The 16738-nt window shown below is 43.1% G+C and overlaps 1 protein-coding gene across 2 annotated transcripts in view; it reads left to right on the top strand.

The window, feature by feature from the left end:
- The first annotated feature begins 9354 nt into the window (after nt 1-9354).
- DPYS (dihydropyrimidinase) overlaps nt 9355-16738 on the top strand; it is an 81190-nt gene continuing 73806 nt past the window's right edge. Inside the window, exon 1 of one of the 2 annotated variants that reach the window (XM_043601581.1) lies at nt 9355-9727. In XM_043601581.1, the coding sequence (XP_043457516.1) occupies nt 9464-9727 (264 nt within the window). In that variant the 5' untranslated portion in view covers nt 9355-9463. The remainder of the gene's footprint in view (nt 9728-16738) is intronic. The other variant, XM_043601580.1, reaches the window with a different exon arrangement.

Raw genomic sequence — 16738 nt, 5'->3', positions numbered from 1 at the left:
GAAAAAGAAAAAAAAAAAAGACTATGCAGAAGACTTTCCCAGAGCATAAGAGGTTGAAAATACATTTTAGTTGTCAATATTACAGATTCATTTTCCAAATTAATACCTTTGTTTTGTTCTCCCCTCCACCATGTGTTACGTGTTCTGTATATTAGTAGAGCTTCTCAAAAGAGCAGATTTACAACAGCCACGGTCCTATTTTCTTGATTACAGGGCCACTTATGTCTGCATCTCAATGAAAAGTGGTATCTTGGCAGAGACCTCTATTTTACTTTACAAAGGCCAAAGTGAAGAATTTCCACAGGGCCCTGAACAGGAAAGATGTTGCTACATGCTATGGACTTAGTAACATGCATTGAGCTAATATAAATAGTATAAATAACAGGCTTTCAGGGAAATTATTTGTATCCAGAAACTATGGTAATAAGCAACATATAAATAATATTCTAAAACTTTTTTCACTTTCACTACAATAGGATCATGTATATTTCCCTTATCTGCTGAGCCCTGCTTTTAAAGAACATAGAAATTTCTGAGGCGCCCGAGTGGCTCAGTCAGTTAAGTGTCCCAACTCTTGGTATCAGCTCAGGTCATGATCTCACGGTTTTGTGGGTTTGAGCCCCATATTGGGCTCTGCACTGGCCCCACAGAGCCTGCTTGGGATTCTCTGTCTCCCTCTCTCTCTACCCCTCTCCCACTCTCACTGTCTCTCTCTCTCAAAATAAAGAAATAAAAAAAAAAAGAACGTTGAAATTTCTTTTGGCTTTTAGATTTAGTTTTTCCAAGTCTGACTTAAATACAGACTTCGTATTGGTTATTATGCATCGTATGAGTGTTAACATCATTGTGTTCCTATTGGTTTCCTTTGGCTGGATTTGCATTATTACTGTTTTTTTATGGAGATTTCACCATACAATATAATTTCCATTCCTCTAGCTCATGAGTTGCCATTAGAATTGTTTGCCAAGTGTGCAAAGTGATTCTTTGTAACCATTTTCTTGAATGGAGTGAGTGAAAATAAGCATCCATGTGTTGAGTACTTCCTGAGCACCAACGGTCGTACTAGATGCCTTATGTACATCATTTCTAATCCTCAGAACATGTCTGGGTGGTAGATATTGTCCTCTGAAGCAGCAGTATCAGGAGCAGCATTAAGTGCCTTTGTCATTGATGTGGGAAGGAGTGTAATTCTTGGAACATGAACTAATTCTTTACTACATGTTCACACAGAGAATAATGGAGAAATTTTACTTTATATTTAAGATTTTATTACAGTCACATAGTGAGCATTTCTGTTTTCTTTGGAACCATATTTGCTTTATTAAAAAATAACAAAAGATTAGGGGTTCCTGGGTGACTCAGTTGGTTAAGCATCCGACTCTTGGTTTCAGCTCAGGTCATGATGTCATGGTTTGTGAGTCTGAGCCCTGCATCAGGCTCCACGCTGACAGCGCAGAGCTTGCTTAGGATTCTCTCTCTGTCTCCCTGTCTCTCTGCGTCCCCCCACCTCAAAATAAATAAATAAACTTTTTAAAAAATAACAAAAATTTAAAAACAACCACTTCACAATCTAGGATGGCTATTGTCAAGCAGAGAGGGAACTGCAAGCATTGGCAAGGATATAGAAAAACGACCTTCCATACATCACTGGCAGTAATACAAAATGGTGCAGTCACTTTGGAAAGCAGTTTCTCAGTACTTTAAAAGTTAACTATAAAGTTACCATCTGACCCTGAAATCTCACTCTTAGGTACATACCCAAAGAAATGAAAACACATGTCCACATAAAAACTCGTATGTGAATTATTATAGTAGCATTATTCATAATAACCCAAAAGTAGAAACAACCAAATGTACATCATTTGATAAATGGATGAAAGCATGATATATCCAGAAAATGAAATACTACTTGGCAATAAGAAGGAATGGAGTGGAAAACATCCTACAACATGAAGGAACTTGAAACCATCATGCCAAGTGAAAGAAGTCAGTAAGAAAAGACCACCAATTAATTGTATGATCCTATTTATATGAAATGCCCTGAAATCTGTAGAGACAAAAAGTAGATTATTGGTTACGTAGGGCTAGGGAATGGGGAGATGGGAGAGTTAGGATTGGCGACTTCTAATGGGTACAAGTTTCTTTTCGGGTTGATAAAAAACATTCTTGAAGTTAGATTAGGTGAATGTTTTTAAAACATTGTAAATATATTAAAAAACCATTGAATTGAACAATGTGGTGAACTTTGTGATGTATAATTTATCTCCATAAAGCAATTAACAATTAGAGAACAAAAACACAAACAATATTCCCTTTCTCCTTTTGCTTTTAGAATTAGGTCTATGCTATTCCTGTACAAATATTCTTGCTTATTATTCTGCAAGATAAAAGTAATTGTTTTATCAAATTAAAGACAGAAAATACTGTCTTCATCTATTCAGCCGTATAATATAGTGGTTGTCGGTTCCATTGGCCTTGAAATCTGATCAACTAACTGTGTGACTCTGGCAGTTAACCTCTCTGAACCATAGTTTTTACATCTGTAAAATGGAAGTAATGCTTTCTACCTCATGGAGTTCCTGTCAAGATGAGATAACATTTATAAGAACCTCAGCCCAGTACCTATTGGATTCAAGCTCAGCAATTAATTATTCCATAAATATTTATGGAGGGACTATATTTGCTCACTCTATATGCTCTTTAAATCATAATGTGAAGACTTTATTTAATATGAAGCATATATTTTGTAAATCTAGAAAATCATAATTTTATAATATGAAATTATACTTGTACATTAACATGTCCACAAAAAGATTCATTAGTCCTATTCCAGGGAACAAGGAAACTATTTATTTTCCTTTCCAACTTTAAAGAGAGGATAATAACTACATATAAATACAGATATAAGGTTACCAGGAGTGGCTTATCTATTATTCACAAAAGTTTCTGAACCAAAGAACAGTTGGTCTTTTCGAGATGCCATCTAGTGGTTTATTCTAGCATTACAGTCATTTATTTTGGAACGCAATTAGTCGAATACTTGTTTTTAGTAACACTCCAATGAACTTCTTTGAAGGCAAATGTGTGAATGGAAAAGTAAATAAGGCTGAAGCTCAGTTTGGAGCTCCAAAGAAGTCTAAAAGAAACTTTTAACTGTGATCTAATTAATGTGGACCCAACGCTGAACATTTCCTCCATGTGCTGTACTGTGATACTGACAAAGTGAACATGAAGTTAGTGAGCTCTTTTTATGTGCCATCGATAGGTTTTTGATTACACAGGTAAATAACATCACAGATTAGTGGCCATAAATACACAGTTACATAGTAGATGGGTAGTTAGGTATTATCCTTGACCTACAACATTTTCACTGTGTTTGTCATGTCTAGTACTAAGTACCGCTTAACGGCAAAGGAGTAATTTTTTCCCAAGAAGAATTTAAGATGCACAACGTTTTTAATGAAGTAGGAAGATATACAACTCCACTACCTTATGTGAGAGAAGTAAGAGCATAAAATGAGATGGCATGGCCAGTGCAGAGGTCGAAAGTCTCTGCTTCAGAGGGCGTGGGTGTCGATGAGAGCAGTGCATGTAAGAGGGCCTGCACCCAGACTGTTGTGTCTGTATTTCATGTTCTTGCCTGTACACTGATTCCTCCCACGCCTGGGGCATCAGAATCTCAACACTGTCATGTCTGCATAACTTTATACAGTGTTGGGAGGGCTCCAGCAGAGCACCTGCTATCCCTGCCTCAGCCCCAGCTGGGGTCTGGACTAAATTCCAGCAAGGTCTGCCTTAAATCCCTTTTGCTTTGTATCTTGACAGCATCAAAGGGGAAGGGAGTGGGGTTGCTTTAGATGTACAGCACAGGAAGAACACTTCTAAGTTGAAGATGACTTTTAGAACCAAAGTAGGTAAACTCTGCAGATACTTTACACCTCACTTTGTATCCAAGTCGAAAGTCAACAAAATTCAAAGGACAGAAAGAAGATAGTGGTTGCCAGGGGCCAGAGGTGGGGGCAGAGCAGATTGACTGTAAAGAGGCACAAGGAAACTTTTGGGGCTGATGGAAATACTCTCCATTTTGATTGCGATGGTAGTTGCCTGCAAAAGATTGCATGTCTTTGTCAAAATTCATAGCACTATATACTTAAACAAGATGAATTTTACTCTAAGTATTTTACTGTTTTTATTTTTTAAACTTTTAAATATAAAATACAGTATTCAAACCCTCTTTTGGTCTATGCAACAAAAATCCAAGTGGTATTTTTTTTAATGATTTGCTCTTGCTTAGAATGGCCAAGAAATTTAGCCAAGAATCCATAGGTGATAGGTGATAAGCCAGAACTCATATGCAGATCAGCCATTTATTTACTCATTTATTTATTTTTTATACCCTTTGTAACCCAGGGTACACTTTCACTATTTCCTTACGTATTATCATATTGCTGCAATAAGTTTTGCTAACAAAGATTAAAATAACTCGGAAACCGTGGCACATTCTGAGTGAGTTAAAGGAGCAGGAGGGTTTCTGGAGGCACTAGCTAGTGAAGCTGGCAGATGGGCAGAAGAAACCTCTGAGCCCAGCCTGGTGTTCCCAGCCCTTCACTTGAGAAGGCAGTGTCTTTTTGTTCAGGGGAATGATGATAGGCACTATCTTAGGCTGAATTAGGGGCCCCAAAGATACCCGGATATCTTCCTAGACCCGGGAATTTGTGGATGTTGCCTTATAGGGCAAAAGGGACTCTGTAGATATGAAATTGAGGGGTTTGAAATGGGGGAAGTTATCCTGGGTTACCTAGCTGGGCCCTGACTGTAATCACCGTGTCCTTATAAGAGGGAGGCTGCGGAAGGCAATTGCAATCATGGACCAAGACTGGAGTGCTGAGGCCACAGCCAAAGAATGCTGGCACCCACCAAAAGCTGGAAGAGGCTAGGAAGCAAATTCTCCCTCGGAGACCCCAGAAGGAAACAACACTGCCAAGAGCTTGACTATAGTCCAGGGAAACAGATTTTGGAGTTCTGGCTCCATGACCAAGAGAAAACAAAGTTGTGTTCTTTCAAGCTGTCACCTTTGTGGTGCTTTGTTTGAGCAGCCAGAGGAAATGCAGAAGGACTGTCCTACATTTCCAAGATGTGCCTGAACTTCCAGCTCAGCATCAGAATAGTTTAACAAACAAACCAGAAGCAGAACAAAAATTATGTTAATACCAGACTGTATAGGAGACAAGAACGTTTGCAAAGTATTTTTCCTCGAGTTTCTTGGAATCACACCAGAACATGTCTGAAAGTTTTCCCCCAAGGCAGATCGGTGTTGCCTGCTTTATAAATTGTTTTAACCACTCATGTCCTTGGTGACCTGAGCAAGAACACAGAATCACTCCACAATACAGTCATCACAATCTAGGCGACTGTGCAGCATCTTTGAAACAGCTCATCACGGGTGCTATAGGTCAGAAGTCACTGTTAGGGAGTCAGGATTTCATTCCTGGGTCATTATGTATCCATTTACGTCACCTGAGGCCCCAGTGCAGCCAGGATCTGAACCTGGCTTTGGAATCCGGAGTCACATAATGGGCAAATCACAGGTTCCAGAATGGCTTACTGCCAACATTTACTGCTATGCGGCCTTGGGCAAATCATTTGACCTCAAAAAGGGAAAAACAGTACTTAGTTCAGAGAGTTGTGAGAGTGAAGTAAACTAAGACACGTAAAGTGTTTGGCCAAGTCCTGACTTGACGTGAGTGCTGGATAAATCTTCGCTACCTTGGATCCCAGGGTGGGACAGGGAGCCGGGGCTTCCTACAGACCCCAGCAGGGGCACGGTTTCTGGAGACACCCACTTCTCTCTTGTTCTCTTGTTCCTCAGTTTGCCCGCACACCTCATCATTCCTTCTCTCTGCCCATAAACAGTGGCTTGAAACCCTCTCAGGGCCACAGGGGCCCTGGCCCTGGCAGGAGCCGACCAGTTTAGGAGAATAGGGAAAGCAAACTCCTGGACTCTGGGCTTGCTGAGGACTTAAATACCCCTGGGTCTGATGGATTTGTTTTCCCAAAAACTCAAACCACTCAGTGAAGGAAGTCACCATTTTCTCCTCTACCTTGCTGCCCTTTGAAATCATCAGTCAGGGCTGATTTCTGTGGTTAAGCATCGATCTTTGTAATCTTCTGGGTGACAGTGAGTCCTCCACTCTTTGTTCTGTGAGTCAACCAACCTGACTCTTCCCCCAGCAAGAAAAAGGCAAAATGACAGTCTTGCTTCCCACCAGTATCGCGTCTCTCTCTCCCAAATCCTTGTTACTGCCCAGTGAGGCCCTGAGTAGACCTCTGGGTAAGGAGGAGGCTGAACAGGACAAAGTGAAGAGAGGAGGGACTGTTCTGAGGACAAGCTTCCTCCAAGGAGCACTTTTGCCCAGGCTCATCCCACCTGGTGAATCAGGGAGAGCTCTTTCTGTGAACTAACACTTCTCCTTGAACTTCCCCACTCTGTCTCGTGTTACTGTTGGTGAATCTCCATGAGCCACTTCCTCCTGCTTCAGCGACATTCTACAAAGCCCTTTTTCTGATAAAAGTTTGAGTTAATTAAACATGGGAAGTTGGTTTGATGTAAAGTATCTAAAATAGGGGCACCTGGGTGGCTCAGTCGGTTAAGCGTCCGACTCTTGATTTCGACTCAGGTCATAATCTCACTGTACGTGAGCTCAACCCCCGCATCTGACTTCGGATCCTCTGTCTTTGTCTCTCTCTGCCCATCCCCCATGAGTGCTCTCTCTCTCTCTCTCTCTCTCTCTCTCTCTCTCTCTCTCTCTCTTCTCTCTCTCTTGCTCAAAAATTAATAAACATGGCGGGGGGGAAGACTCTGTGGGGCGCCTGGGTGGCTCAGTCAGTTGAGCATCAGACTCTTGATTTCAAATCATGTCATGATCTCAGGGTTGTGGGATCGACCGACCCTATGTTGGCCTCCATGCTGAGCATGGAACCTGCTTAAGATTCTCTCTCTCTCTCTCTGTGTTTCTCTATCCCTCTGCCTCTTTCCCCCACTCGTGATCAAGCTCTCTCTCTAAAATAAAATTAAAAGGGAAAAAAGAGGGAAAAAGACTCTACTAAAAAAAATAAAATAAAGTATCTAAAATAAAGAAACCTTTGAAATCATTCACCTGGACAGTTTCAGAAAGGATGTCGCAACCACCCTGACACCCCGTCTTATTTTCCTACGGTGGTGTGTTATTTGGATAGTTTACAGGAGTTTCATTACATTTGTCATTATTCCTTTCACCTTTACACAGCAGCCTTTTCACAATAATTGCATAACCTTCTTGGATTTCTTGTTTCTGGCTTGATGGCCAAATCAGGAATCTGAAATTACTGAGGCTTTCTAATTTTTTAATCACTTAGACGTATGTGTAATCTGAGAGATGAGGAAATTTGCAACGATACCGTTCATTCCACTATTGAAAACACCATCCCTGAGGTCACATGTGACCGCCTTGTCTTTAAACTCAAAAGATATCTTCCCAGTCTCTGTCAGTTGACTGCTGAAAGTGACAGAAGACCCGAAGTCAACCAGCTGCCACAGAGTGGAAAGTCTAGAGGAGGGGGGGACTTGAGGCACAGGCGGTTCCAGAAGCTCCAACCATGTCGTGAGAAACCAGCCTCTCTCCATCTCTCCTGCACGTCCTCTGTGTTGGCTCTGTTCACAGGACTGTTTCCCTGTGTTGTCTACACGGCTCCCAGAAGCCTCTTGTTTATAACCTTCCAGGTTCAAGTCCAGCAGGAAGGAATAAGGTCCCCATCTGCTCCATCTAACAAAAGTCTTGGAATCTGCTCTCACTGGGCACAGTCAGGTGGCCTGGGACACGTGCCCATCCCATCACTGTGAGGACTCCTTCTGGGTGAAGGATTTCCCACAGAGAAACTCCAGGGCCTGTTAGCAGAATAAGGACAAGAACAGGTGCTGGAACAGCAGATGTCTACCACACTCTCCGACCCTTCTACAGCATTCAGCTCTGCTGTCCTTCTTGAATTCTGTATTGCTGTCTTCCCTCACACGTTGCTTTCCCATACCCCTTCTGACTACCCTTCTTCTGTCTCTGCTTCCTCCTCCTCCCCCGTAAGGTGCAGGGCTGGTCCAAGGTTGTCTAGCTCTATCAGACTCAACTTTGCCATCCTTCCTCTGTGCCTTTACATACTCTGTTCCCATGGCCTACCATGCCATTCCTTTCCCCACCCCTCATCTCTTTATGTCTGTGTCCTCTATATCCTGGTTCAAATACCTCTCTGTGAATCTTCTAGATCCAATTGTCTTCAAGACAGAAGTCGACTCTCCCTTTCCCCCAAACTCTTATCTTTATCCTCTCTCAAAGGTAGAATTTTCTGTTTTATATATTTTGTCATCTATTGAAATATCGAATGTGTGTCACCATTGGCTGGCTCCTTGAGGACAAGATGATATTTATCTTTATCCCTTACCCCCACCCCCCACCCCCGCGCCCACTCAATCCCCTCCATGGTCAGTCCTTACAAAGCCAGTATTTGTTCATTAGGTTTCTATGGTATTTCCCATTTTATTAAGGTGCATTCACATCCATCACCATATCCGCTTCTCAAAGAAGTCTGGAAGGGTGGAGGGGGAGAACAAATATCTCAGTTTTATGTATGAGAAAACTGAGGACCCAAGAGGGTGAAAGACTTAACAGAAGACCTCTAAACCACTGTTGTGAAAAATCGGACTAAAAACCCGGATCTTTAGAGTTACATTACTTGCTATTTTCCAAGAAAAACTTGCTGGTACCTATTGCATCCTTAAAATCTGGAGAATCGTTGATACCAAACCGCTTTAGTTTCAAAGAGATTAAATATTTCACTCCGAACTTTCACTCCGTGTCTGCCAATTACTGGGGTTGTGTGATGATTTGCTCCTCATAGAAAATATTTTTAAAAGGAAATCCAGATCAAGTATCAAGTGGTTCCTTCTGGCGTGGGTATTTTCATTGTTGATGCTGCAGGTGATGTGTGTGTGTGTGTGTGAGAGAGAGAGAGAGAGAGACAGAGACAGAGACAGAGACAGAGAGACTGCGTGTGTCTATGTGTCTTGGGACAGGCACATTCGTCTTTAAGGGGCAGAATAAGGTGGATTTCTTTCCCCAAAGTGCCTTTTCTTACAAGGGAAAACAAACGCTTAAAACTCCAAGACTCTCCCTCCCAGTGCCCCGGACCCCTAGTCTCGGGACGACGGCACAGTCGGGGTGGTGACCGAGCGCGGCCGGCCTGCTCCAGCCTGCCAGCGCCAGCCTCGCCCTCCCGGGGTGGAGCCCGCCCCCGCGGCCAGCAGATAAACGGGCTGGCGGGTACACCCGGGCTGCGCGCTCCCCTGGGGTCCCGGAGCCAAGACCGTCGGCCGCCCTCGGGGACCGCGAAGGAGGCCACCCCGCACGCGCAGTCGGCAGCCCTTGCCCCCCTCGCCATGGCGGCGCCGTCGCGGCTCCTGATCCGCGGGGGGCGCGTGGTCAACGACGACCTGTCGCAGGTGGCCGACGTGCTGGTGGAGGACGGCGTGGTGCGAGCGCTCGGCCGCGACCTGCTGCCGCCCGGGGGCGCGCCCGCCGGCCTGCGGGTCCTCGACGCCGCCGGCAAGCTGGTCCTGCCCGGCGGCATCGACACGCACACGCACATGCAGTTCCCCTTCATGGGCGCGCGGTCCGTGGACGACTTCCACCAGGGCACCAAGGTATCCGCGCCGCCGCGCCCTGCACCCCGGGTGCCCCGCCGAGCCCGCGGGCCTCCCCCAGCTGCCCCGGAGCCCCCGGGCCGCCGCCTGCGCCGCGCCGAGGGGCCCGCGGGGCCGAAGCGAGCCTTGCAGCCGCGACCGAGCGGCCGTAGGGCCGGGGTGGACGGTCCCTTGCGAGCGCCCTTCTACCAGGCGCCCCTTCCCGCTGGCTTCCCCCCAGCTTAGGCCAAGCCACACGCCCGCTACTCCTCGCTTTGGGTAATTTGACACGCTTAAGTCAGCCTATCCTCTCGCCCTCAGTTCTCTGCACCCTATACTCCCCAACTACCCCCTCTCTGCCCTGCGCCCTCCCCATTGTCGCTGCTGTCCTATGGAAGTCCGCAAGTGTTCCATACTATCTCTAGAATCTGTTTACCGGGCACCCCCAGCCATTTCTCCCCATCTTCCACCCCCAGCCAAAACCAAATGAAAAATCCGTTCCCCTAGTAGATACTGCCTGACTCCAAGTAGGCAGCGTATGCTGGGTAGTGGATGACAAGTCTGGGCAGGCTGGTAGCCCACTGGGTCCACAATCTTTGCCTCCACCCTCCAGTGGAAAAGACACAGCCCTGCCAAGAATTTATTTATTTATTTATTTATTTATTTATTTATTTATTTATTTTTAATGTTTATGTATTTTGAGAAAGCAGGGAAAGGGCAGAGAGAAGGAGAGAGAGAGAGAATCCCAAGCAGGCTGTGAACTGTCAGCACAGAGCCGGATGTGGGGGGCTTGAACTGAGGAACTGTGATATCATGACTCAAGCTAAAATCCGGAGTCAGACATTGACCCGACTGAGGCCCGCAGGCGCCCCCTGACAAGAATTTAGAAGAGAAATATTCCAGGAATGGTCTCCCCAGCACTCACACGGGTGCCCAGGCAACCTGGCCCCATTTCTTCTTAATCAGCTGGCCCAGGAGATACAGAATATGGACCTCTTTCTTGATGCTTGAGCACCTGGGGCTTGGCTGATGGTGCAGGAGGATCAGATCATCAAACCAAGGTGGGAGAGGGTTGGGTTTCTCTAGACACAAAGGCCTAGAGGCTCTGCTCAATGAAAAGAACCTTGAACGTTTCTCCAAAGCTCCTGAAAATAAGATCTGGAGACAAACTGGGCTGCCTTACAGCTACATAAAGTTACAACCCCACTCAGCACTTTGGTTAAAGCTAAGCCCATACCCTCCTTGAGGCTTGCATTTTGGGGTGAAGGTATTGATATCCTTAAGGCCTAAATTCTTGTGTGTGAAACAAATCAGGCTATTCGTCAAGATATTAATTGTACAGGCTTTCAAAGTAGTTTGAGCCGTAGTTCGTTTACCTTACTAACTTCTTTCCAATAGTTTTATTCTCCTCACACACACACTGTCCACATTTCTCAATCATCTATGATTGACCACAGTGTTTAATAGAAAAAAAGAACAATTTGATCCAGAGAGAAAGGTCTGGGCAGGCTGTTCACATCGATGTTTGGAAAGCTTACTCCTAGTTACTGATTATTAACCTTTATCATCAGGGCAGTGGTCAAAGTGTTTTGTGGGACATATCATTCCTGTTGGGGAAAAGTGAACATTCATTTTGCCCTTTACTTTAAAACTAAACTTTCCTAAACTTATTTTTTACATTTTAAGTGAATTTTTCATATATAAAAGCAATACATGATTGTACAAAATTGGAAAAAAAGTATTAGGAAAGTAGAAAGAAAAATAGTACCCATAATCTCTAAGTCCATTGACAACTCCTGTGTCCGTATATTGCTTTTGTGCTTTCTAATATGCTTTATTTTACATAATTGAGGTGGTATTATGCATGTGTATATGGGCCTGTGTGCATACCTGCCCATAATTTGCAACCTGTTGTTTTTGGTTACAGTACATACTCTTTCTGTTACCACAGGCTCATCATTAACAAAGTGCTTTGCTAAAGGCAGGACATTCATTGACACCCCCATTTGCCAGGTGCAGAGCCGCTCTTTCTGGCCCTCTGCCAGGACCACTAGTGTCATTTCCCCACATCATCTTCCTTTTTCTCAGCAAGGTTCTAGAATGAGAAGCAGCCAGGATGCGGGGTTGGAATGCTGTGGGGGAGAAACATTCCTTCGCTTTCTCAAGATCATCCGTGTGTGCCCCAAGGCCCTGGAAGGTGGTTCTTAGTCTTCTGTCTGTCGTTCTTTGGCCATTCAGGGATTCCTAGCATGGAGAGATGTGCAATTCTATTGTGAGAGGAAGGTCTTTGAAGCATATCACAATATTATAGTCATCAACATCTGAAAGAATTTATCCACCAGCTGATTCTCTAGGCATCTCTGTATTTAAACGTTGTCAAGCTATTAAACAGACACATGTTCTTCATGAGCTTAGGATCTTAATTAAACCGAAAACAATATGGTCAGAGATGTTAAGGTCAAAGATTTAGTAAAGGCTAAATTCATGTTGAACACGAAAACAGTCCTCACAAAGACACTAAGTTACAGAAGTCTACTTCAAAATCAGTTGGATCCTAGGAGATCACCTCTCCTGCCCCCCAAAACAGAGGAGACTCCAGATGGGTAAACACAGATACACAGGAGCATTAAAGCGTTGGCCTGAGTTCTGGAAGGACAACATTATTGACTCACTTTGCCCTCTTTTATAGAGTCTTTCATAATTCCCAAGGCAGTGTTGGTGGAGTTTCTGGTTTGGGGAAATAGGGGCAAAGAAATCTTTTGTAGATGTTGATTGGGTTGTATATTAATCTTGAAAAAATCTTATTAATACCATTACATAATGTTTATGTTATCAAGCACCTACTATGTGCTGGCACTGTGCTAAGTTGTCCACCATCTTCCAACAATCTCAGGGGCCGTTCTTTCATTTTGCAGCTGAGGAAACTGAAATTTAAGTCACTTGCCTAAGGCCACACACCAGTCAGTGACCAAGTGGCTCTTCAGATTCCTTACTGCCTGCCATTGCTAGAGCTCTTACCTACCTACTAGGCTCACTTCCTTTCTGAAACTGTTGGGAAAACGTGTGATGTTTAGGTTTGTCCATGTGGCAGGTGTTGGGATGAAAATGCTGGGTACGTCACATGCCGATGTGAGATGGCTTTTCTCAAAAACAAAGCAGGGTCATCCTTAAGAAATACAGTAGCTCTTCACTCTCCCAAAGCTGGAGGCAGTTAAGGTTATCAAAATAAATACACATTTCAGGAGTTCGGTTTGTGAGGCATTTGTACTTGAATTTATGGCCGCGTCATTTCTAAGGGTAAGAAATGGGTACCTTGCATACAGAAAACTATAAAGTAGAAATGATATATTATGCTTTCAGGAGATGGGCCCCAAATGTTAAGACCAATAGCTTTTTACTTTCTGCATGCACCAGGCAGATCATTTATAATATCTAACACATAGAAGGGATATTGTTCATGGTATTCTATTTATTGGTCACCAGATTGTGATGGGGCCCAATTTAAAAAATGAAATATAGGTCAACCAAAGGTTACATATTTTGTAAGTCTAATTTATGGCATAGGTTGGGTTTCAAGCCTAGAATTGATTTACTTAATTACAGGTAAAAGCTTTCTATCTGATGTAACTAATGGAAATAATTTTCTGCTTTAAAGAAATCATATTTCATTTTGTTGAAATATACTTAGATGTACAGTGGTTTTCCAATATTCAATATCCATGAGGAAAAACAATGGGATTTTTAAAATGCAAATGGATATTGTGAGTTAGGTAAAGTTGAAGGAATTACGACTTTGCTTTTACTATATCCTGTGATAAGAGAGTAAATTATGAAAGCCTGGCCAGTTTCCAGATAGATAGATAGATAGATAGATAGATAGATAGATATAGATATTCAGACATATGCAGCTTGGAGTGGGTGGGCTCACATTAAAAATCTGGCAGCAGGGGCGCCTGGGTGGCACAGTCGGTTAAGCGTCCGACTTCAGCCAGGTCACGATCTCGCGGTCCATGAGTTCGAGCCCCGCGTCAGGCTCTGGGCTGATGGCTCAGAGCCTGGAGCCTGTTTCCGATTCTGTGTCTCCCTCTCTCTCTGCCCCTCCCCCGTTCATGCTCTGTCTCTCTCTGTCCCAAAAATAAATAAACGTTGAAAAAAAAATTAAAAAAAAAAAATCTGGCAGCATCAGTAGCCGATAGAAGGATCTTTTTTTTTTTTTTAATTGGGAAAACACACAGAACACTTTTTTCTTTTTCTTTTGTAGGACAAAAGTCTTCAAAACTGTCAAGAAAGGAAATTACGCTTTGCTCTGGGACTTTTTGGTAAATTGCCATCAAGATGATTGCTTATAATAAGGCAGTGGAAGGTGTATGATTAAGCGTGCGTGTGTGGTGTATTTATAGAATTTCTTTACGTTGTAGAACTGCACTTCAGAAAACTTGGTCGCAGGTCAGATCCCTTTCTCTGTTGCTTGTGGGAGCTCCAGGCTGGGCTTTGGAAGCTGTGTGGGCTGACGGTGTGACCTTGGGCAAGTCACTTCTTCTCTCAGAGTTGTTAACATTTCCTTATCTATATAATGATGCCTTGGTTGGAAGAACAACCTCAATTAAAAAAAAAAGTGAAAGTAATGAAAACAATATATATTATTCATTATCCAGCCCTCAGGAAAATGCTGGAGCGTTATAGTTGCTCAATATATATTGCTTGAATAACTGCCTTTTTTAAAAAAAAGGAACATACAGTTGAACGTAAAGAAAAATATTTAAATCACCTATAATGTTTAACATCTTGCTTCCCGTATTTTCACGGTTTTCTCTTTGGGGCGCACATTTTTCCTTCTACTAAATTTTGCGTGCTCTCTGGAGACAGCCTCATTCATTACACATTTCCCCCAGAACCTTAACTGCCGTTGGAGGATGTGATTTCCGGGGCCCTGTTGTCCTCGCCAAGGCTAAGCCTCACAGCTTTCTCTCTGTGTTCTTGTCTCTGTGCATCAGGTTGCTATTTCCGCCTGTCTCAGGATATCACAACCTCGATGTCCCACAAGCACTTTGCACTCAGCATGTTCCGAACCAATTCATCCTTCCTTCAACTACGCTACCCGTTTTTCATCCTGTTTCATAAACTGTTAAAAGCTCCCTTCCTGTCTTCTCAGTGGTTGACATTTTGGTGGTTTCTAGGTTCTTGGGGTTTTGTTTTTGTTTTTTTGTTTTTTTGTTTTTTGTTTTTTTGCTTGTGTAACAATGTTGGGACATAAATTATCATACGGATTCTTGATAATTGACTTAGAAATCACCCTTCAGAGTGAAATGACTGGACCAAAGAGTCTTAGATTGATCTTAAAGGAGTTTAATACATATACCCAGATCAGTTCATGCTCCCATGAGCAACGCGTTACAATTCTCATTTCACTGAATCCTGGTTAATTGTAACTACTGCCTTAAACAAAAAAATCAATGCCAATTTAATAGGAAAAACAGAACTTCTTAATGTTTTTAAACGAGCTTTTTTTTCATTGCTGGTGAAGCTGAGCTTTGAATGCTTTTCCTGTGCTAATAGCTTGCATGCTCCAGCTCTAAGAGTTTATAATTCTGTGATTTTCTCGAGTAGCTCTTTACTGATTACAAAGTTAATCTTTGCACTAATCAGAGGAAGAAAAAAAATCTCAAAGATTAATTAGAAACCGCTTGATGTTAAATAGGGCCCCATTAAGGGTGTTGTGTGTTAGGAATTCTTTCGCTGAACTTGACAGAATCTAGGACTTACCTTCTTACAGTTTTCATACTTGAGTTCTCCCTGCTTTTCAGTTCCACTGCATGTTTCCTCCTCATTTGCCTGAGGGTTTTTAATGTCCAACAGAAGTAGTGTGTAAATCAAGGTTTCCATGATGCTACTGTCAGGAAGGAAAAAGTTTTCCTGTATCCTCTTATGTTTAGTAACTGGGACATGCAAATTAACTGACAAAAGACACATTAACAAGAGAAAAGACAGATCTTTAAAATTCAGGTATATGCAAGTTCACAGAAAAATGTGACCCAAGAGGTGGTTAGAATTTGGGGTTTATATACCACCTTAACAGGGGAGAGGAAAGGAGAGGGCATGTATGGGAACATAAATGACTTCTTAATAAGAGAAGAGGAGGAATAGAGAGGACACTGATGGGGAAACAAATGACTTTTAGGAAAAACAGATGGGCTCTTAAGAAAATCGGTGGCAAATATGATGGTTTGTGACAAGGTTTATTGAGGTGTGGTGCAAGTTTCTAGTCTCAGGTGTTAAGAGTCAATCTTCCCTGGTGGTGAAACTTCCTAGAAGGGGATTTATTACAGTTGAGTTTTGGGAGGCTTTGCTTTTAGGCAGATAAGGGTATTCGCACACACACAGACACACACTCTCACACACCTGTTCTTAAATACCTTCAGTTCAAAATGATTTTTATGCCACAGGGGCATACTCTGGACCCTGGCACCACAATTTAAAATGGAATGATCTTGGGGCACCTGGGTGGCGCAGTAGGTTAAGCGTCCGACTTCAGCCAGGTCACGATCTCGCGGTCTGTGAGTTCGAGCCCCGCGTCAGGCTCTGGGCTGATGGCTCAGAGCCTGGAGCCTGTTTCTGATTCTGTGTCTCCCTCTCTCTCTGCCCCTCCCCCGTTCATGCTCTGTCTCCCTCTGTCCCAAAAATAAATAAACGTTGAAAAAAAATTAAAAAATAAATAAATAAAATAAAATGGAATGATCCTAAACTAAGGATTTTTCAAGTTGATGATTAGATTTTATTATTTCAGCCAACAATATTTCTTGGACACCCACAAAGTGACTGGCACAGTGGTTGGGGTAGAGATGAAAACCATGCTCTCTGTTCCCAATGGCAGACAGACTAGAGGCATATGGGGCTCTAATGTATGTTGGCCTTCATAATAAATTATATACAGTAGACTTTGAGCTTGTGGGCTTAACTTTGATGATTGTGACTATTTTTGAGTGAATGCTTAAGGTCTGGCATTTTCCCTTTCGCCAGGTCACCAGTCCTAAT

This window comes from Prionailurus bengalensis, chromosome F2 (assembly GCF_016509475.1).
Source record: "Prionailurus bengalensis isolate Pbe53 chromosome F2, Fcat_Pben_1.1_paternal_pri, whole genome shotgun sequence".
NCBI lineage: Eukaryota > Metazoa > Chordata > Mammalia > Carnivora > Felidae > Prionailurus > Prionailurus bengalensis.
Note: the sequence above shows the minus strand (reverse complement) of the source record. Positions and strands in the feature narration are given on the sequence as shown.